The following is a 22591-nucleotide window of genomic DNA, read 5'->3' as shown; positions in this document are numbered from 1 at the left end:
ATAAAGGGAGCTATGGTAAGATGGAGTGCCAAGCCCGAAGTCAGGAAGTTTCATCTTCCTAAATTCAAATCCAGCCTCAGATACTTATTAACTTTGTACCCTTGGGCAAGTCACTTCACCTTTTTTGCCTCAGTCTCCTCCATCTATAAAATGAACTGGAGAAGGAAATGGCAAACCACGCTAGTATATTTCCCAAGAAAACCCCAAATGGGGGTCAAGAAGAGACAGACATGACCGACAAGACTAAACAACAACAAAAGTAGTAAGCTAAGCACAATGTAATTTAATATAGATCAGGAACTTAGAAAAGAAAAAAAACAAGAATCCAAACAGTTAAAAATTATGAAATGGTTGGACTTATAAATAGATTACTTATGGGTAATGAAAAATGTTAGCTTAAGACCTAGAAAAGTGAAATAAAAGAAACTCTATAGTGGTCAGGAATGGGGAGTATTAGGGGGCCTGTAGTTCTACCTTAACTAAAAGGATTTTGAGGGAAGGTACAATTAAAGGTTCTAAAGATGCTGCCTGACAGGAAGCACTGTGGGGTTCACAGACCGAACTGGAAGTTATTGTTAGAAGGAGCTATCAAGTGTATGAATTCTTTTAAAGAGTGGGTGTAAAACTTTTTAGGGCAGAACCTTGAGAGTTACATTCATTACCCATGACAAGACTTAGAGAATTCATGGTTTTAGAGCTGGAATGACCATTAAAGACCAAATGCCTTCTTTTAAAAAACTATGAATCTGAAGCCTTGAAAGATCAAGTCACTTGGACCCTATATAACCAGACTCAGAATTCAGGTCCTCTGGCTTCCATTCCAGCATTCTATCCCCCAGATTGCATACTTATAGAGAATTTATTCATGGAAATAAAAAAAAGCCTGACCAAAGGGGATCAGATATAAGATAAGTTTCAAGAAGGGCATGAGGCAGCTGTAGAGAAGGGTTAAGAAACTGTAAGTACCAAGTATATGAAAAAGGGAGTATACTATAAAAAAGGAACAAAGATATTCTGAAAAGGGGAAAGGAAGAGACCATTGAAAAAGGGATCTATAGAAGGGTTCATAAAAACACCTTCCTTTACAATTCTTTGGATAGAACTGGCCCCACCGGCAAATATAAGCACTGTTGGAAAAGTAAAGAAGGAAAAGGGAAGAAATATCAAAAGCCCTGAATATTTAATCTATGATTTGTGTACAAAGGTTAAGATGTAAATAACTAGTATGGAGTTCAAAGATAATAGCAAAAAGGTTGACAATATGGAAATGTAAAGGTATAATGTTTTAATCATTCAAAATTATACAGATGAGGCAAGAGCTGCAACTCATTGACAAATAAATTACTCAAATGCTAATGATTTGGTGAGAGATTAAAATCAACTTAAGTTGTACTGCTAATGTGAATTAAACCAGCAAAAATATTTTACAAACAGAAATGAAGGTTATGGGAGGGGAAAAGATAAAAGTTTGGAGGGGGGGGATTTCACAAAGTAAAAGAGACAAAATACAAGGCTAAACAAACAAAAGATAAACCAAATAAATATACTTTGCAGTGTCCCCTGGAGGGCTGCCAAGTAGAGTGAATTCCAACAAAGAATGCTTTGCCACCAGTTCAAAAACATTTCATTCCAGAAACCAATCGCAAGAGCACTCTGGCCAATCCTAACTGACATGAAAATATATAGAGTTGGAAAGACAGCTCTTGGGGACTTTTTTCCCCAGTTTTACAGATTAATATTAACATGTACACCAGGGAGTGATCAACTTGATATGTACTTTACTGGTAGTAAAAGTAAAAAGAATCTTATAAGACAGGTAAGCTCTGACTGGAAACAGTCAGGCAAGGAACAGCTAAGTACCTTGGAGTGGCCACTTCTCTGCTTCTCACCAGTTCATCTATAAAATAACTATACCATTACTAAGGTCCTTTCCAGTTCTCAGATACTATGATTCTACTATCCCCAGCACTTAATTTCTACCATTTTTTGGTCCACACAATTTTATTGAAATCATGATATTGGTTAGACTGGCAAAGTAAGGAGGCTGGAAAAAAAAAGAAAGAAAGAAAACTAAAAGGTGGTGTAGTGAATAGAGCTCCTGGTTTGGAGTCAGGAAAACTCATCTATGTTGAGTTCAAATCCCTCCTAAGACACCTACTGTGTGATCCCCTGGGAAAGTCACGTAACTCTGTTTGCCATATCTAGATAAAGAGAGGGATAAATGTGTAATCTCTTTTTGTTAGACTTACCTAAATTTAGATCTATTCAGTTGAAAACACTGGGGAACATGATAATCTGGAGTTCCAAAGTTTCCCTATGCTAGTTTTATCTTCCCATCAGACCTTATTAAAGTCTTTTAAAAACATAACTGTTACAATTGGGGGCCCCTAACACATGTCTGGTAGTAGTGGTATAGTGGATAGAGAGCCAGTCTTTGGGTTCAAGACTGACTTTGAATGGCATATTGATGTGTGTGATTCTGGGCTGGTTACTTGATCTCTCAATGCCCTTAAGTAATTCTAAGTCGCAGAACAAGTGTAGAACTGCGATTCTAAGTCAAAGAACAGGAGTGGAACTGTTAGTGAGTATCCTTACTAAGAGTTCTCTAAACCAATAAGATAATAGATATGGTAGAAGAAAAAAAAAGCACCCAAAAGCATGTATGACCTGTTCTCCCAAAAGATGAAGGGAAGAAACAAATAAAACACAAATGCCTATTTAAAACTCTAAAAATTTAAAGTATCACGTAAAATGATGCTATATTTAAGATGAAAGATAAAAACTTGTGTACATGACTAATTGTAATAATTAAAGAATGCAAGACAATTGCTTAAGAAACGAGAACAACAAAGGGGTAAACTACTGCACTACTGCAGGCATCACCAGAACTGGAATGACATTGCACTGTGTACTATATTGCCATGGCAACTAGCAATGGGAAAATGAATGTTTCATATTCACTCAGCTCTGCAGTACATGTCTATAAATCAAACTTGCATAAAGAACACAAGATTTCTGCTGTGGACTATACCCAGAGCCACTTTATTTTTCTGTTACTGTATAATTATGGGAAGAAGCACAAAACAATGAGGTCATTTTTTGGGGGGGTGAAACAAAACTCAAAATTACTAAAACACCTCTGGCATGTGATTCCAATTCCATTCATCTAGCAGGAAAAGCGAAGCAACAAATACAGGATGTGAGTAGAAATTCTGTTTGCATATGTTCAATGAGGACACAGGTACTTGTCTGCTTGAGTGAATAACCAACTATATGAGATGAGACACAGTCTCCCTGGCCCTTATTTATTGTTATTTTAAAATGCATTTAGGGCATCTTCATTATTAATTCATTTGGAACTAAAGCCCAAGTTTTCATTGTTGGTAATTTGGAGGCATTGTCATTTCATGCTTTAGCATAAAATTCATTAGGAATAAACCACTACAGCTTCTTTCCTTATATCAAACAACATCTCATAACTTAGGAATTGAGACAAACGGAAATATTTCAAAGAGAAAATATAAAGAGAAACAGTTATCAGATTTTTAAAAATCAAAGTGTTCAACTTCTGCAAAACAATTCTTAGGAGGTCATATTAAAGTATACATCAGCTAAATGATTTATTTTATTGTTATATGATTTAGTCAGCCCTTCTGAGTTCATTTTGTGGGAAAAATCAGTTCAACTTAGCCAAGAAAATACTTTTATAAGAGTTTTCTATATAAGTAGCATATATGTGAATATCCTATATCAATGAAGTTAAAAATCTAGTTCCTATCCTCTATATGCTTTCACATGCACACATACACACACACACACACACACCAATGTATTATATATGATGACTTTTTTAAAATATCCTAACTCAACCATCAAGATAAAGGTTCTCTATAGCAGGGATGGTTTGCAACTATCATAAGTTCTTAGTACTAGAAATTATTTCTAAGACTCAAGAAAAGAATTAGACTCCTTTCCCTTGGTGGGAGATATTCTATATCCATATATGTATATATAATTATATGACAGGCCGATTAAACCTTGTGAGGGTAGCCATCGGGTTATTGACCCCTGGTGAACCAGGGTCTTGCTCACCCAGCATGTGAAGACTGCTTCGGCTGAACAGATGGAAGAAACCAATAAGAAAGTTCAATGGCTGAGAGGGCGATGCAGCAAAGCACTGTGGAGTGCTCAGGGCATGTTGGAGCACAAAAGACAACATGGCCATCCAATGCAGCTGAGGCAGTCTCCAGGTGTAATGACTTTTCATGCCATTGGACCCAGGCTTCCAACACCGAGAGAGTGGGACTGTCTCTGTGCATCGGCTTTTCCACTTAAATCTCCTTCATGCACAAGTGTCTTTGTGCACACTCATCTATTCCAACCCTGCCTACCCTTTCAGTCTTTGGACTTCAAAACCACATGAGGGTACATCAATAGATGACAATGCACAAAGACAATAGTCATTCTCGGCTTCTGAGAGACTACCACTATAACTATAATTAATATCTACCAGTCCTTATTTTTCATAAAGTGTATTAATAATCACTTGAGACAGAAAAGGTAGATAAGCATAGATTTAAAATCTCTTCCTTACTCTAAGTTTGACCACATGCAGCCATCCTGCAGGAAAATCTCTTTCTCTCCCTCACCTGTCTGCTCCAGCCCAAAAGACCCAGGTGGGCTCTGCCCACCCTCTTTTATTTACGTTCATGGACACAGCACTGGCATGTGAAAAATGTTGATGAACAGGGTCAGCAACCCAGGAGGGGGAGGGAATGAAATTCCGTCTACACTATATATTCTATATTTTTCCTTTCTTCAAAAGTGCAGAGATAGGGCAGCTAGGTGGTTTAGTGGATGGAGTGCCAGGCCTGGAGATGGAAGATCTAGGGGTCAAATCTAGCCTCAGTCACCTCCTAGTTGTATATACCTGGCCAAGTCACTTAACTCCCATTGCCTAACCTTCACTGCTCTACAATCTTAGAACTAATATTTAGTATTGATTCTAAGATAAGGATTAAAAAAAGTACACAGATAGATTCTAAGTGATAGGTATGGTTGGCTTAAGATCACATTATTTTCTTAAAAAATAGACCAATCAATCAACTAGCATTTCTTATGCAACAAATATTGACTTAGGCCCATTATTAAGCTCTAAAAAAATTAAACAATATTCATAATGAATTTATATTCTAATGGGAGAGACAACAAGCACAATATATAAATATATACAGAATAAATATAAAGAGGATAAATACAAATGAATACAAAATAGTTAAATACAAGGTAATATGGAAGGGAAGGCACTAACATTTTGGATCAGGAAAAGGATTCACATAGAAGGTGGATAATTGAGCTTGAAGGATGAAAGGGATTCTATCAGGCTGAAGGAAGAAGGGAGTGTAGTCCAGGTATAGGGAATGGTCAAGACTAAGGCATAGATAGAGACATATATGAGGAACAGAGAGAAGCATAGTTTAGCTAGAGAGCAGAGGAGAGGAGTAATGTCCAATGAAGCTAGAAAGATAAGTAGAGGACATGTGAAGGACTTTAATAGTTAAAAAGGAGTTTGCATTTTAACCACAGAATTATAGGGGGGCAATGGGATTTATTGCATGGGGAAGTGGTATGGTCAGATCTGCATCTAACAAAGATCACTTTGGAAGAATGAAGATGATTTCAATGGAAATAGGAAAGTTTGGAAAAAAGAAAGGTTTGGGAGGAAAAGGGATGTGATGTCTCCATATCAATACCTCCGTCACTGGAATCTACAACTTCCATGGAATATTTTACATGCTATATTTCCTCCTCCATTGTTATAACTTCTGGTAGGGAAGCTCCTTCTCCTTACCAAGACCAAATTCTCTACATGATTCTTTGATCTTATCTCCTCTTATATCCTTCAGGACTTTGTCCCTTTGGTCATTGTCACTCCCCTCACATTCGCTGTTTCTTTGTCAAGTGGCACTATTCTGTACTAATAGCCTCCTTACTAAACTCCCCCGATCCAGAATATTCAATGTTTTCCCATTAGCTGTAGGATAAAATATAAATTTCTTTGTTTGGTATTTAAAAGTCCCTCTAATAATATAATTACAACTTATTTTACATTACTTTATCTACTCTATTTTCTAGCCAAACTGACCTATTTGCTGTTTTTGAACTTGATATTCCATCTACCTCCAAGACCTTGCATGAGTAGTCCCACATGTCTAGAATGCTATATACTTTCATCTTTATCTGCCTTTGTTGCTTAGTTTCTTTTAAGATTTCAAGTTTCAAGATGTCAATTCTAGTGTCAATAAAAAATTTCTAGTCAATCAAGGAAGTCTTCCTTGATCTCTCTATTAATGCTCCCCCCCTAAATTTTTAATCTTGTACTTACTTGTCTACTTACCCATATCCCCCAATAAAATGAGGGGAAGGACTGTTAATTCACTTTTGTCATTCTGTCTCCAGTATCTAACACAGTGTTTTAAGCACTATATATTTAATAAATACTAATTTGATTGAATTGAATGGCATCTTATTTTAAAGAGGTCAGAAGTTAGCCTTTCCTTCATAATTAATTACCTTTCCTATTATAAAGGGAGGAGAAAAAGGACACAAGAATGCATATTTTGGGAATTTAATATTATATAAAAATAAAAGTCATCCATAAGACTCCAAAAATTATATGTGGGCATAAGTGTCTTACTAGCAGGAGAAGAAAGGCAAATCATTTAATCTCTCATTTTCCCCATCCATATAATAGTAGGGACAGATAATTCATGTAGCATCTGCTGCATATAGTTGAGAATCAAAATGAGAATCAAAATACTTTCAAACTTTAAAGTCTTATTTGAATGTCAGTTTTTGGTGCTGTTACTATTACTAAGATGACAAAACTACAACCATGAGTCAGCCAGCATTTATTAAGCACCTGGTATGTGCCAGGTACTGTGCTAAGCACTGGGTTGTAAAGAAAGGCAAAAATAATCTCTATCCTCAAGAAATAATCTAATTTAACTAGTAAGTCTATTAGTTTTATAGCATCTGTAAAATAATAATGTGACAAAACATTCTCGCAGTCCCAACAACATTCATAATTATACATGTACTTTTATATCTATGTTATCTAAGTTATCTATGTGAAATACAAATTGATTAAACATACACATATGTTAAATTTTGAATAGGTCATCAGAATGTTTTGTCACAATCAACCTACATATATTGGGAAACTGATGAACTGGGGATGTACTCCAGGAGAATGAGGTAAATCAAGTCCAACCAATTTAGTAACTGACTGTGGATGGCTTCATATAAATAATTTCATTTTTCTGTTCCTAAGCTTCTAATCTATAAAATAGTGGACTCCAAAATTTTTTGAATCTGTTACTGAGAATATGTTCTAACTATTCTATCTACATTTTTTCCAGTAGCAACATATGGCTGTTAGAATTAGGTTAAAAGGAAAGGTAAGTGCTGCAGAATCAAGACTTTCAAATTGTGCTGGAGAAGACTTTTGAGCATCCCTTAGACGAGGAGACCAAATCAGTCAATATTTAAAGAAATTAATCCATACCATTAATTGGAAGGTCAAATACTGAAAATGAAGCTTAAAATGTTTTAATTCATAATGAGAAGATAGGACTCATTGGAAAAGACACTGATGTTGGGAAAGATCAAAGGAAAAAAGGAGAAGGGAACATCAAAGGATGAGATGGATAGATAGCATCATGGAAACAACAAATATGAACTTGGATAGACTTTAAGAGATAATAGAGGACAGAAGGGCCTGATGTACTATATGGGGTCACAAAGAGTCAGACATAACTGAAAGACTGAACAACAAGAATATACAGTATGGTAGCTAAAGGGCAATGCTAGATTCTAGACCATTTGGGGCCTGCAGGACAAATTAAAAGACCCTGCTTCAATCTCAACATTCCTTGGGAGTATACTCTGAAAGTAATCCAGATTGGGCTGTCTTTAGTCTTAAGAGATGGGTCTAAAATAGATTTATCTACTTAAAAGTTCTATAAATGATCAATTATTCTGACCTCTAATGTATCACCTATTGTAACTCTAAACTACAACTCATTCCATTTTTCACACTTTATGATAGCTCAAGTTCAGTAAGTTATGTTTTATACTGAATTGGTGGATTTTCTATTAAACTATGGATAACCAAAAAGTGATGGATAGTGACAGTGTACTTAAGATGATGGGAAATTGTCACTTCACATTTTTTTCAAACTAGAGTTCCTATTGGCATAGTACTACAATAAAGGTAGACCTGAATATAATGATCATTTTTATTTTTAAAAATCAACAAATTATTCAAATCAGGAATATTTCTTCTCATCTACCATTAATAATTAGTCTACCTTCAGAGACAGATAAACATAAGGAGCTATTTCTGGGGAAGAAATGAAAACTTCTGTTACTATGTTTTAGTTTAAATAATGTAAGGGCTAAGAAGAACTTTACAGATTTTTCATTAAAGGTTATTTATATTGGACATTAATGATAGTTGGCTAATTATCAAGATGTAAGAATTTGGCATTAAAACTTATGGTATAAATATTCTGAATATAACACATATTTGTTAGAGTAAATCTACAGATTTAGACATCATTTAATCCTTTCTAGTTTATCATGAGAGCATTTAGCACCACCCACTGGTTAAAAAGTTCCACTGCAAAAAATCTTTGAGTTAATATGCTTTAGATATTATTTAGTAATTTCTAAATATTTTTATACTAAATTGAAGGCAAAATAATCTTAATTATTCATCATCAAGCATAAAACTTGATAGAACTTAACTCTTGAAATTGAAATGTGTGATATTCCCCACTTTACTCTGGCTTCTCCACATTAAAAATTAAATATACTTAATCTAGTCAACAGAAATAAGATAAGAAACCATTCTATGTTTATACCCAAATATTCTAATTAGTCAGTAATTCCAATGACATGGGTATTTCCTAAAATGATAAGGAGTACAACCCCTTCATTCTAGGCCATCTAGAGAAACTCACTTCCATAAATTCATTCTATATATTCAACACTGAGGGTCTAGCCAATGTCCTGTGGGCCTTCCATCTAGTCTCTTCATATTGGCTGCATAACAATAGATCACGTAGGTTGGTTATATCTTGCTCTAATGATATGACTAGCCATTTAAAATTATAATTTTTTTCAATTAATATGTATTTATTGTCTCATTCCACCCTCCCTACATTCTGGAAATAAAAAGACAAACAAAACCCTCCTAACAAATAAAGTAGAACAAAATAAATTTTCATCTTGACTATGTTAAAAAATATGTCATATTTCATACTTAATCTATCACCTCTTTGACAATTATTCTTAGAGACATACATTTCACTGACATGCCTTATACAACTTGTGCAGGATTTTTCGTTTGTGATGTGTTACAGTTTGCTTCTGCCCAGCAAACATCTCTCAGTAGCCCTTTAGGTTATCTTCAACTTTCATTCTTTAGAAATTGCAATATTCCATGACTTGGAGCCACTGCTATAAATCACTGCTACAAATGAAATCAGGAGACAAAAGGAAGCTATAGCTAAATGGAAAGATGGCTTACAGGTTCTCTGTGGAGAGACGGAGTTGGTTTTATTGTGCATCCAGGCAACAAGAAGCATTATTTAATGTGACATTTGGTCATCTATATCACAGGGCTCATGTGATGTATTTGCAAGAAGACCATTATGAAAATAATTGTAGTTTATGGGTTAGCATCAGTTGCGAGAGAGAGAGAGAGAGAGAGAGAGAGAGAGAGAGAGAGAGAGAGAGAGAGAGAGAGAGAGAGAGAGAGACTTTACTTGGTAAGAGCCTCTAAATCAAATCAACATGCACTCTGACAATAGCATTTGGTGATGTCAACATACAGAAGTGCATAGTAAAGACAGTGAAAAAAAACATGTGAAAAAACATGCTTGAAGCATAAGGAAGAAGTGAGAAGAAATGCTTGTGGACTGCCAGAAACACTATGCCTAATTCATCATGAATATTTTTTCAAGAAAATAATTCAGGTGTTGGTGAACATTAAATAATACCACAAAACCCAAAACTGAATATATTTTAACAGCCAGAAAACTAATGGTTACCAATATGGAAACCAGGCCAGAATCAGCCAAGCATCTTTACCTAGACACTCAACTTGATGGAGTAAAGATCAAATAATTATGGATCAAAATTAGTGAAAAGTTAGAATAAAAATAAGAAAATACATGGTACATAATCAAAATAACTCTAGCTTATTTAAAAAACTTATTGGTGCTTAAAAAATGGGTAATGATACAAGTTTAACTGATGTAAATCAACTGTGATGACAAGAAGACCAGAAGATGTTAGAAACTGCCTGGTCCAGAAGATCAGATCTGTTCTCATGCATGGAGATCTGGCGGCCAAAGACAACATTGGTTTAAAAAATGAAATGTTTTGCAAAATTTTCGAGAGTAGAAGATTGTGAACAGCATTGCTTCAAAAAAATCAAGAGGCAGTAGGAAGAAAAATAATTTTATAGAAAGCTTAGTAAGAATCATTAATTAAGCAAAATCATTTCAAGAGCATCTAAGAATGAAAATATTAAAATTACAACAGGGAAAAGATGGAAAAGATCTGCAAATATCACACTCTTTTTACCAAAAACTCTAGTCATATTTAATTACATTTAATATACCAACAGAAGGAGTAGAAACAATATTAAAAGAAAATAAAGATTGGAAATAGCAGTTGGGTTATACCAAGTAAACACAGAGTAGAGAAGGGTGACACAACTTTGAGGACATTGAAGAAACTGGGTATAGGTATGTGGGGGAAAAAAAAGATGCTCAAGGCAGGAAATTGTGGCCTTAATTATCACTTAGAAAAGACAGTAAGAAAACATCAGTAACTATTAACCCATATATCTATGTCCTCTTCTATATAGAACTTTTGTGTGCATAATCTGCAGTGTCATTAGGGATATTTTTGATAACTGTATTTGAAGAGAACAGGCAGAATATTACAAGTGACATTTCACAGGATAATGCATCTTTCCAATCATATAACTGATTAAGAACTGTAAAAAACACAAGATCCCACTGTTTTTATTATTTATTGATTGTAAAAAAGTATCTGTTTCAGTAGAGCAAAATATCATCTTAAATACTTTCCCTTACCCAGCTGTCTCCTGTGCATTTCAAAATCAGACAATGCCTTAAAATATGTAAAAGACATAACATTTTTGTTTGACAGCTACCTAATTATTAATATCAAATGAGGCATAAAATAAGGGACATGATTGCCACTCTGAAAGAGGTCAATATGGAATCCAGGTTGACAAGGGATTCCCTATAGATAGGTCTTACAGATGCTTCTGTGTGCAGTTGAGATTGTGCTAACTGCTCTGAGCTCTGGAATAGTGGAAAATTTCTTAAATAAGAACTGCAATCACTCAGGAGATTTTGACCAAACTCTTAACATTATAAAAAACACGCAGATGAAAAATGCCTGTTTTAAAGGTCGTAATATGCAATTGGATGCATAAGCAGTTCATCCATTAGTACTTATCTGTCTGACTATATCTATCTAGGTCTGTCTCCTAAAGTAGATCTTTCTATCTGTCCATCTATCCATCCAGCTATCCATCTGTGCCAGACACTGCAAATGGACTACCAGCTGATCCCAGAATTGAATAGGTAGAGAAGGGCAGTCTGTAATGCCTTTGGGAAATTGCACAGTTCTTTTAATAATACCATACTCATTCCTGAAATATAGACTCATAGAAGCAATATCCTTCTAGAAAGATTGTATGGCTCATGAAATATTATATGCTCCAAAGAATTCATTTTGTAGGTCTCTGAAGAACTGAAATTAAGATATATGGTAGGCATGAGAAAGTTGTGGTAGATCCTGAAAAGAAATGATACAGAAGTGGCATATAAGATATTATTAGAAAAAATGAAGACTGGAAAAAACCAATGGGTTGGTCCTATATAGCAAAGATGAATAAATAAATTCTTATTAGATTTATCCCAACCTTCTGATCTGTTGAGATCTTTGAGAGCCCGACTCTCTCATCCAACCTGTTAACTACTCTTTTCAACTTTCTGTCATCCACAAATCTTATAGGAATTCCATCTATATCTTCATCCAAATAACTGATAAAAATGTTAAACAGCACAGAGTGAAGCAAATTTCACACTGGAGCATTCTGCTTAAAATCTCTTTCAAGATGACAATGGACCAAACTGATAACTGACCTAAAGGGGGGGGGAGAGAGAGAGAGAGAGAGAGAGAGAGAGAGAGAGAGAGAGAGAGAGAGAGAGAGAGAGAGAGAGAGAGAGACAGAGACAGAGAGAGACAGAGACAGAGAGAGACAGAGACAGAGAGAGACAGAGACAGAGAGAGAGAGACAGAGAGAGAGAGAGACAGAGAGAGACAGAGAGAGACAGAGAGAGAGAGACAGAGAGAGAGACAGAGAGAGACAGAGAGACAGAGAGAGACAGAGAGAGACAGAGAGAGAGAGAGACAGAGAGAGAGAGAGAGAGAGAGACAGAGAGAGACAGAGAGAGAGAGAGAGAGAGAGAGAGTGAGTGTGTGTAAGTTTCTGCCCCAGAGTCTGGCAAGTTCTCAGGTCTAACATAAAATTAAGAATTCATTTGTTTGGAGAATTAGGGGAGTGAGATATCAAAAATTTGAACTCAATTCCTGACATACTCTGATATGGAAGGAGGTCTTGGACTAGTTATTCAGCTAAATCTATCCCAGTACACATATATCATAAGGTAGCTAGGTGGCATAGTGGACAGAATACTACACTTGCAGTTAAGAAGACCTGTTCTAATCCTGCTTCAGATGCTTATTACCTGTGTGACACAAGGCAAGTCATTTACTCTCAGCCTCAGTTTCCTCAACTATAAAGTGAGGATAATAAAAGCACCTTCCTCACAGAAGTGTTATGAAGATTGTATGATATAGTATATGTAACATGTGCTATTGTAACAGAGTGCTAAATAAATGCTAGCTATTATTACTATTATAAGAATTCCTAGTTTTGAAAAGTACTACAAGAAGCAAAGTAATGTTAAGATTTTCAACCAGATTATTATCTGTAGAGAATGAGAAATATATGCAACCCTTTTCTATAAAGGCAAATGCCATGAATATAGGAATGTTGTTCAGAAATTAACTCATGGATGAAAAGGTTAACAATACCGTGTCAATAAGAAGAAAGCAACCATAATGAGTTTCATATTTTGTAATTGGTAAAAATGTACAAGTGTTATTACCAGAAGAACAATTTGTTCAACTATATATGTAGATGAGGAATAGGATATTCAGCAGTAACATTTGTTAAAGTGAGAGGTTAAAAACTAAATGCAGGATGGGAGAGTCGTTTAACATAGTAATTGTCTCCTGGGAACACTCTTTGCCATACGGACAGACCACATTTGTATTCATTCTACATTGAACTCTAAAAGATGCCTGGAAAACACACAGAGATGATGAAAAAGATGGTTGAGCCATTGTCTAGGGCAGATATTGGCATGTAGAATTCTTAAGTTTGAAAGGACCTTAAAATTTTAATTTAATTACTTATTATGAGTAGAAATGGGGACATAGCAAAGACATTGTGATTTGCTTGTCTAAGGTCAAACAGTGGAAATACTAGCACTAGATTTCAAGTCTGACTCATAATGAAAGGCCCTTTCTACTAAACTATCCTGACTTCAACATGGTTCCAATGTTGCATCTAGAGAATGTGTGAGAAAAACTATTTATAAATGATAAATCAGGCAATATGGTATGACAGATACAGGAATAGTTTGGGGTTAAATCCCGCCTAAGCCTTTGTTATGTGTGGTTATGGTTAAGTCAAGTGATCTCTCTTAATCTCATTTATTTCATCTATAAAATAATACTTGAAATGTTTAAGGAAAATTAATATTTGATTATTTTGCTTATTGCCAGTATTTCTATATGAATCCATTCATCTCTTCAGATACCAGCCTCTGAAAGTCAGGCAGTTCTGAGTAAGGCAAGACATCTACCTGGGCAAGGACCTTTATTTTTTGTTTATCATATAAACAAAAACCAACAGGAGCAAGGATTTCCCTAGTACATACCTTTTTTGTTCTTGCTATTCCCACTCAGCAAAATTCAAGGTGACCAGGCCTATAATAGAGGAAACTTAGCCAGTGAAAACCTGAGTGGGATAATGTATTTTTTTTAGCCAAAGACTGCTAGAAGAAGCTGGGTTTCATAAATCTGCTAGCCTTCCATTTTTTAAGTGCCACATGAGGCAGGTCAGTCATTTTCCCTAGCTGTAGGGAATTCCCGTCTACCTGAGGAATAGTGCTTTCCCCTCCCAATGATAAGTTAAATAATGGAGGAATTGTTGAGGACTCTAAGCTCAGCTCCTTATTAAAATACCCAACAACTGAGACCTCTAGGGGAGGTCCAAATGATGTAGTCAGACCATTCAGAAGGAAGATACACCTAGGTATAAATGCTACTATCAATCCTTGCTCTGAATCTTTTGCACAAATGGAGACATGCCATTGAGCCATCCTTTATTAATAGATCACATGCCCCTATTAATAAATAATATTATACTCAGAGAAGTGGCTTCATTTTTCCATTGGTTAAAAATTCTGGGTCTTAACTGATCCATCTAATATGGTCACTATGAGGTTCAAATGAGATTATATATATATATATATATATATATATATATATATATATATATATACACTTTGAAAACACTATGTAAATGTGAAATATTATTACCATAATTAGATATGTGCATGATATTATGTAGGAGAGAACCAGGCAGAGATCATTAGCATCCTTAAAATATTCCACTTATACTTGAAATGGGGATAAGCTATTTCCTTATCCAGGTAATTGAATTATACTTTTAACAAATGGAATCCAACCTATGCATTATGACTGATGGGGCTTAACTATGTTATTCATTTATTTATAAAATTACAAATAGAATATATAAGATGTGAGTATTTTTATTATATTACTTAGAATCACTGCCCTCTAGGATTTGTCTTCTGGTCTGGCTATTGGAACTTAAAGGTATTGATTCCAATGGTTTAAACAGTTGGGTAAAATAAACTATCAAACCTCAAAGAGGAGGCTATAAGTATCACCAAGGCAACAAAATCAGCCCTCTGTGGAATTCATCTTTTATGGGACGAATAGCATGATGAATTCTAATGATGAATATAAAGAATCACAATCAGAGGCAGAAAATCACTCTGAGCATATTACACTTGAAAGATTCTTTGAATTTCCCTTTAGCAAAAGTGGACATATGGTCAGTTTAAAAAACTCACAATATGCTTCTCATGCAATTGTGCACTAGAATAATTGACAAAAGCAGAAAGATAAATTTGGTGGCAAATCAAATGTTCTTTTTAGTATAAAATAAATAGCAAGGCTCTCACTGTAGAGAAAATAGATAAATCAGCAACTACATGTCATTGTATTTTAAATTAAAATATCAGGAATTAATGATTCACTATCTGCATGACTACAGATATCACAATGATTAGTCTTTTGTGCACACCTCATGTAGACAGAGGCAAATCTGAGAGGTGTGTAGCAACGTGGGCTATGATAAAGTGGAGGAAATAGTTATTGTAACTATCTTGATCTTAAGGTTAATATGATTAAATTTAAAATAAGATAAAATAAAAGATCATGGTGTATGTGATGAAGACTGAGAAACCTCCTTTGTTAGAGACTGGAGGGGAAAACAGTATGATACAAGTCATTATGATTGGACATTGGCAAGAATTGGCTGTAGGCAAAGTATAGACTACAGAGAAGTTGAGCTCTTCGCAAGAGGTGCAGATGAATGCTTTGATTTGAAAATGTTATCTTAAATCATCTCCCTTTAGGCTTCTCAGCACTGTAATACTCTTCTATTCATTCAGTGGAACAGAGGAGTTTGTCAGCTTACTGGTACCCTAACTCATATCAATCCTTTCCCTTAATTTGGTTATGTTTAGGAGTAATTTTTTTTTTAAATTCTAACACCCTATACTAGGACAAACTATACTGAACCCTATATTGAAAAAGGCATTATTTGTTTTCATTTTAATAACTTGACACTGAAGAAACCTTCATTTTCATTTTTAAAAATAAAGTCTATTCATCTTTTTGCCTTTATATGGTAGCCATTTGTGCGTGTGAGGCTCCCTCTCTTTGCTCCAACCAGAACTAAATCACTCCATTGTAATCTGAACAGTTAAGCAGAAATGACTGACACAGACTATTGGACAATGTATGCAACCCACATTCTGTTCCTTTAGTCTCTTGACTCTCTTCCAAGAAGAAGGAGGCAGGCTCCAATAAGTTTCCTAGGACCAAGACTAGTTATTATAATCAATCAGAATTCAGCGTCCAATAATGGGATGATTTAACAGATAGTGACGATTATGCTTTTTTTCACCACTCCTGACAGATAATGAGGTTTCTTGAATCTTAGAGCTTTGAATTACAAGTTACCAATCACCTTACTTTGGGAGTAGAGGGTTTTCTGATGCTTTGGTATTCCTGCTTTGCATCAAGGTCTGGTATTAAGCCTCTATATTCCTCATCTAATTGGGAGTTGGGGGAGGGGGAAATCACAGAGTAGGCCTTTTGTATTTTTACATGTTATTCCATCACTAAGGAAGAGAAAAAGCAGCCTAGAGCTGTATGCCAACTGTCAGGTGGTGAGGAAAACAGAAATTTCACTGCTTACACTCAGAAAGAGAAAGCTCCCAGGCATTTAGAGGTAAACATATCCTAGTGTAGAGAAAAATACCAGCCCCAAATACTGTAGGGTGCCCATTAAAGAGCTGTGTTAAGAAAGAAGAGCTTACCTCCTGATGACAACCTAGACTAAAATATGAATTAAGCGCCTCTGAAAACAGGGGGAAAGTAAGTGATGAGTTAGTGAAAATACTTGTAGAAGCCACATTATATTCAGCTCTGGGCATTGCAATTTCAGGAAGACGTTGACAAGTAGGCGTCCATTCAGACAACATGGGAAAAGGCTCTCCCAGAGACGCTGTCAAGAATCAAAGAGCACCACATCCACGGTAGCAGATGTCGACTTAGTCTAGCTACCCAAACTGTTCAAAATGGAATGCATTAGTCTGAGAAGTACCAAGTCCTCTGTCTGGAAGTTTTTGAAAGAGATTACATAGCAATCACCACTTGTTGGGGATGTTGCGGTGGAGAAAGCTATCTCGGACTCAACATACCCCAGGCAGTTCAATGACCTCTCCCCTCACCCCCAAACCATCCCTGCTTCAATCTACTCTGTTTCAGCAGAGAGTGCCAACATCCCATCAGGTGCCCAGGCTCACAACCTCTGAATGCTCTCCTCTTCACTTCCTTTTCCCCCGTCATGCAAGCACTTGTCAAGTCCGGATGAGTCTACCTCTGTAACACCTCACATGTGTTGCCTTCCTTTCCATTCATAACTGATCAGCGAGTTAGTCAACAAGCAGTAAGATGAAGCACTTACTATGTGTCAAAAACTTTAGTTCAGTCTCTCATTACATATTATTAGGACAACTGCAAAAGCTTCCTAATCCGTCTCCTTGTCTTAACATTCTCACTTCAATATATTCTTATGGAATGGGATTGAATGTATAAGAACAGTATGTAAGGAAGATTTACTGTCTCTAAAGGAAAGAGCCACTGAATAAACTGATAGTAAATCAAATTAATAACAAATGTTCATTAAGTATTTGCTATGTGTAACCAACTACATAAGGTACCATGGGAGATACCAGGCAGTAGATGACAAGGCCCAATGTGCAAAGAACCTGGTCTAGAAGGGCATATACATGCAAAAATTTTTTAGGATCACAAAAATTTAGATCTAGAGAGAATCACAGAGATCATAGAAGACAACTTCTTTCATTTTACAGATGAGGAAATGGAGACCCAGGGACACTAAATACCCTGCTCAAAGTTACATAGTTAATGTCAGAATCAGGACTAGCAAAGTAGGAGACACAATTTTAAAAGCAGAATGGTGGGGGCAGCTGGATAGCTCATGGATTGAGAACCAGGCTTAGAGACAGGAGGTCCTAGGTTCAAATCTGACCTCAGACACTTCCTAGCTGTAACCCTGGGCAAGTTACTTAATCCCCATTGCCTAGCTCTTACCACTCTTCTGTCTTGAAGCCAACACACAATATTGATTCTAAGATGGAAGGTATGGGTTTTACAAATAAACAAGCAAACGAATGAATGAACAAATGAATAAATAAATAAATGAATGAACAAATAAATAAAAAAGCAGAATGTTACTAGGCTGTCAAGGGTCTTGGCCAGTTAGATAATCATTTTATTCTGCTGGCAGTGGAAAATTGATAAAGTTTTTTGGGCAGGGAAATGACATCAAAAGTCACTCCAGGAACTTAAAATATATCTGTTATTGAAGGAAAGATCTTTTCATTTAAAATCTAAGAGCTCTAGAAATTACTGATCATGCTCATCCTAATTTTAGTATGTCAACTCTGTATTAATCCAATCGAAAGAAAATTTTTCTGAGTTCTTTTGATAGAATAATAAGCTCTTTGAGAGGAACAGTGGTTTCATTCTTGTATTGTATCTCCAGAACCTACTAGCAAATTGCCTGGAGCATATAAGGTATTTAATAAATTGTTATTAATTGACTATGAGCAATCTAATATGACTATTAAGAACTCTTCAATAACATTAGTTTCCTAAGAACTCTTGAATCATATTTAGATCTTAAAGCAATGTGTCTTCTGCAGTATTTTACATTAAGGCACAACTACTGGTTCTGTAATTGACATATAAGTTTCAAACACTGAAGGAAATCTCTGACAGGCTGAAATGTTGGTGCTAAAAATGTGGTAACCTTTATAGGGGCTTGTTGTGAGTTAAAAACTGTTTTCATTTTCTGTAATTTCTCAGCATGTGAGGTGAACCTGTGTGCTATATAAGAATTTTAGAGCTCTTACCTGAAAGCTTCAAGCACAATCCTTTCTGGCAATTTGGGAGCCACTTGTCTGAAGGCTTTTCTGAAATCTTCCAAAGTTAAAAATCCACGATCTTGTTTAAAACAGAACATAAAGATTTGATTATTTATTTAGATATAAAGCACTTATTGTATAGTCAGAGATTTATTTTGTATAAATTACTTGCATTAATAATTTTAACCACAGTATTTGTATTAAGCTTTCATTTGGTGATGGTTCAGTCATTTTTGATTATGTGTGATTCTTGCAAAACTACTTGGTTTGCCATTTCTTTCTCAGTGTATACTCATTTTACAGATGAGGAACCAAGGCAAATGGGGTTAAATGACTTGCCCAGGGTCATACAGCTACTAACTGTTTGAGGCAAGATTTTAAACCAAGCCTTCTATATTGCAGATCTAGCACTCTATCTACTTTGCCTCTTAGAATCTTGCAGAAATTTCAATTTTAATGTAGCAGAGGCAGAGCAAAGATGGCAGCACAGAAGCAGGGAAGCTCGAAAACCACCACAAGAATCCTCTCCAACCAATCAGGAGTGAAAGAACTCTCTCTCTCTCTCTCTCTCTCTCTCTCTCTCTCTCTCTCTCTCTCTCTCACACACACACACACACACACACACACACACACACACACACACATATCTACTCTTCCAGGCTCTGAACCTGGACACAAGCCAACATCCATACCCTGAGATCCTGCTTGGGCAAAAAGCAGTCCAACCCAGGAAGAAATAGACAGTAAAACTAGAGACCCCAGGAAGAAATAGAAAGTAAAATTATACTTGTGGGGGATCTCAACTTCCTCCTTTCAGATCTACAGAAGCAAAACGAAAATAAATAAGAAAGAAGTAAGGAAGTTAATGTAATCTTAGAAAAGTTAGAACTAATAGCTCTCTGGAAAGAAATGAATGGCAATAGAAAGGAATATACCTTTTTTCAGCAGTACATGGCTCCTACACAAAAATTGACCATGTATTAGGGCATAAAACTTCACAACCACATGCAGAAAAACAGAAATAATAATTTCAGATCATAATGCAATAAAAATAATTAATCTCCATGGAAAGATAAACAAAAAAAATTGGAAACTAAATAATCTAAAGATAAAAAGGGTGAATCCAAGAACAAATTATAGAAATAATCAATAATTTTATTAATGAGAATGACAATGAGGATGCAACATATTAACATTTATGGGATACAGCCAAAGCAGTATTTAAGTGAAAATGTATATCTCTAAATGCTTATATCAATAAAATAGAGAAAATGCAGATCAATAAATTTGGCATGCAACTAAAAAAACTAGAGAAAGAACAAATTAAAAATCCTCAATTAAAGACTAAATTAGAAATCCTAAAAATTAAAGGAGAAATTAACAAAATTGAAAGAGAACTATTGAACTAATAAATAAGACAAGGAGGTGGTTTTATGAAAAAAAAAGAAAAAAACAAATAAATTAGGCCAGTGTTAGTTAATTTGATTTAAAAAAAGGAAAAAAGAAAATCAAATTATCATTATCAAAAATGAAAAGGGTGAACTCACCACCAATGAAGAGGAAATTAAAGCAATCATTAGGAGCTATTTTGCCTAATTATATGCCAATAAATCTGACAATCTAAGTGAAATAGAAGAATATTTACAAAAATACAAATTCCCCAGATTAGCAAAAGAGGAAATAAAATCCTTAAATAATCCCATATCAGAAAAAGAAACTGAACAAGCCATCAATGTACTCCCTAAGAAAACATCCCCAGGGCTAGATGGATTCAAAAGTGATTCTATCAAATATTTAAAAAACAATGAATCCTAATACTACATAAACTATCTGGGGAAATAGGTAGAGGAGGAATCCTACCAAAATCTTTTTTATGAAATGAATATGGTAGTGTTACCTAAGTCAGGAATAACAAAAACAGAAAGAAAATTATAGGACATTTTTATTAATTAATAATGATAAAAAAATTTAAATACTAGCAAGGAGAATATAACAATATGTCATTATCATTCACTATGGATCATTCACTATGACTGGGTGTGATTTATACCAGGAATGAAGGGCTGGTTTAATAATGAGAAAAACTGTCAGTATAACTGACCATATCAATAACCAAACTAACATAAATCACATGATTATCTCAATAGATGCTGAAAAAGCCTTTGGCAAAATACAACATCCATTCCTTTTAAAAACATTGGACTGGAATGACCTCTAGGAATTGATGTACAGTGAAAGGAGCAGAACCAGGAGAACATTGTACACAGAGACTGATATACTGTGGTACAACCAAATGTAATGGACTTCTCCATTAGTGGAAATGCAGTGATCCTGAACAACTTGGAGAGATCTACGAGAAAGAACACTATCCACATTCAGAGGAAGAACTGTGGGAGTAGAAACACAGAAGAAATACAACTGCTTGATTACATAGGTTGAGGGGACATGGCTGGGGATGTAGTTTTTAAATGAACATCCTAATGCAAACACCAACAACATGGAAATAGGTTTTGATGAAGGACACATGTAATACCCAGAAAAATTGTGTGTTTAAGGGAAGGCTGGGGGGAGGGGAGGGAGGGAAATAATATGATTCTTGTAACCAAGGAATAATGTTCTAAATTAACTCAATAAATAAATTTAAAAATAAATTAAAAGATGAAATAAAAACATTGGAAAGTTTAGGAATAAATGAGTCATTCCTTAAAACAGTAAGTAGTTCATACCTAAAACTTTCCTCAAGTACTATCTGCAATGGGGATAAGTTAAAAGTCTTCCTAATAATATCAGAAGTGAAGCAAGGTTGTCCATTATCACCACTATTATTTAATATTGTATTAGAAATGCTATCTTTAGCAAGGAGGAAAGAAAAAGAAATTGAAGTAATTGAAGTAGGAAATGAGGAAATGAAATTATCACTTCGCAGATGCTATAATGGAATTATAGAATTAGAGAATTCTACAGAATCAACTAAAAAACTAGTTGAAATAATTAACAAGTTTAGTAAAGTTGCAAAATACAAAGTAAATCCACATTAAATCATCAGCATTTTCATATATTACCAACAAAGACTAGCAGTAAGAGTTAGAAAGAGAAACTCCATTTAAAATCACTCTAAACAATATAAATTACCTACACATGTCATCGTAAACACAGAAATTATAGGAACATGATTACAAAACACTTTTCACACAAATAAAGTCTGATCTAAACAATTGGAAAAATATTGATGTCTGATGGGTAGATTAAGCTAATATAACAAAAATGACAATTCTCTCAAAATTTATTTATTTATTCAGTGCTATACAAATCAAACTACCAAATAATTATTTTACAGAATTACAAAAAATAGTAATAAAATTCATAGAAGAACAAAAGGTTAAGAATATCAAGGGAACTAATGAAAAAAAATGTGAAGGAAGGAGGCCTAGGAGTACTAGATCTCAAATTGTACTATAAAGCAACAATCATCAAAACAATCTGATACTGGCTAAGGAATAAAATGATAGATCAACGGAATAGATTAGATACACAATATACAAGGGCAAATGACCTTAGCAACCTAGTGTTTG

At 35.0% G+C, this 22591-nt stretch overlaps 1 protein-coding gene across 5 annotated transcripts in view; it reads right to left on the bottom strand.

Annotated features, from left to right (window-relative positions):
* The window catches only part of EFCAB11 (EF-hand calcium binding domain 11), a 199246-nt gene that overhangs the window by 122419 nt on the left and 54236 nt on the right, over window positions 1-22591 (bottom strand). For 4 of the 5 annotated variants that reach the window (XM_007472635.3, XM_007472631.3, XM_007472632.3 and 1 more), the window contains exon 5: window positions 19008-19098. In XM_007472635.3, the coding sequence (XP_007472697.2) occupies window positions 19008-19098 (91 nt within the window). Of the gene's footprint in view, window positions 1-14132; window positions 14173-19007; window positions 19099-22591 lie in introns of those variants that run through there. The other variant, XM_007472633.2, reaches the window with a different exon arrangement.

This window comes from Monodelphis domestica, chromosome 1, assembly GCF_027887165.1.
Source record: "Monodelphis domestica isolate mMonDom1 chromosome 1, mMonDom1.pri, whole genome shotgun sequence".
Lineage (NCBI taxonomy): Eukaryota > Metazoa > Chordata > Mammalia > Didelphimorphia > Didelphidae > Monodelphis > Monodelphis domestica.
This window is presented reverse-complemented; position numbering and strand designations above follow the sequence as displayed.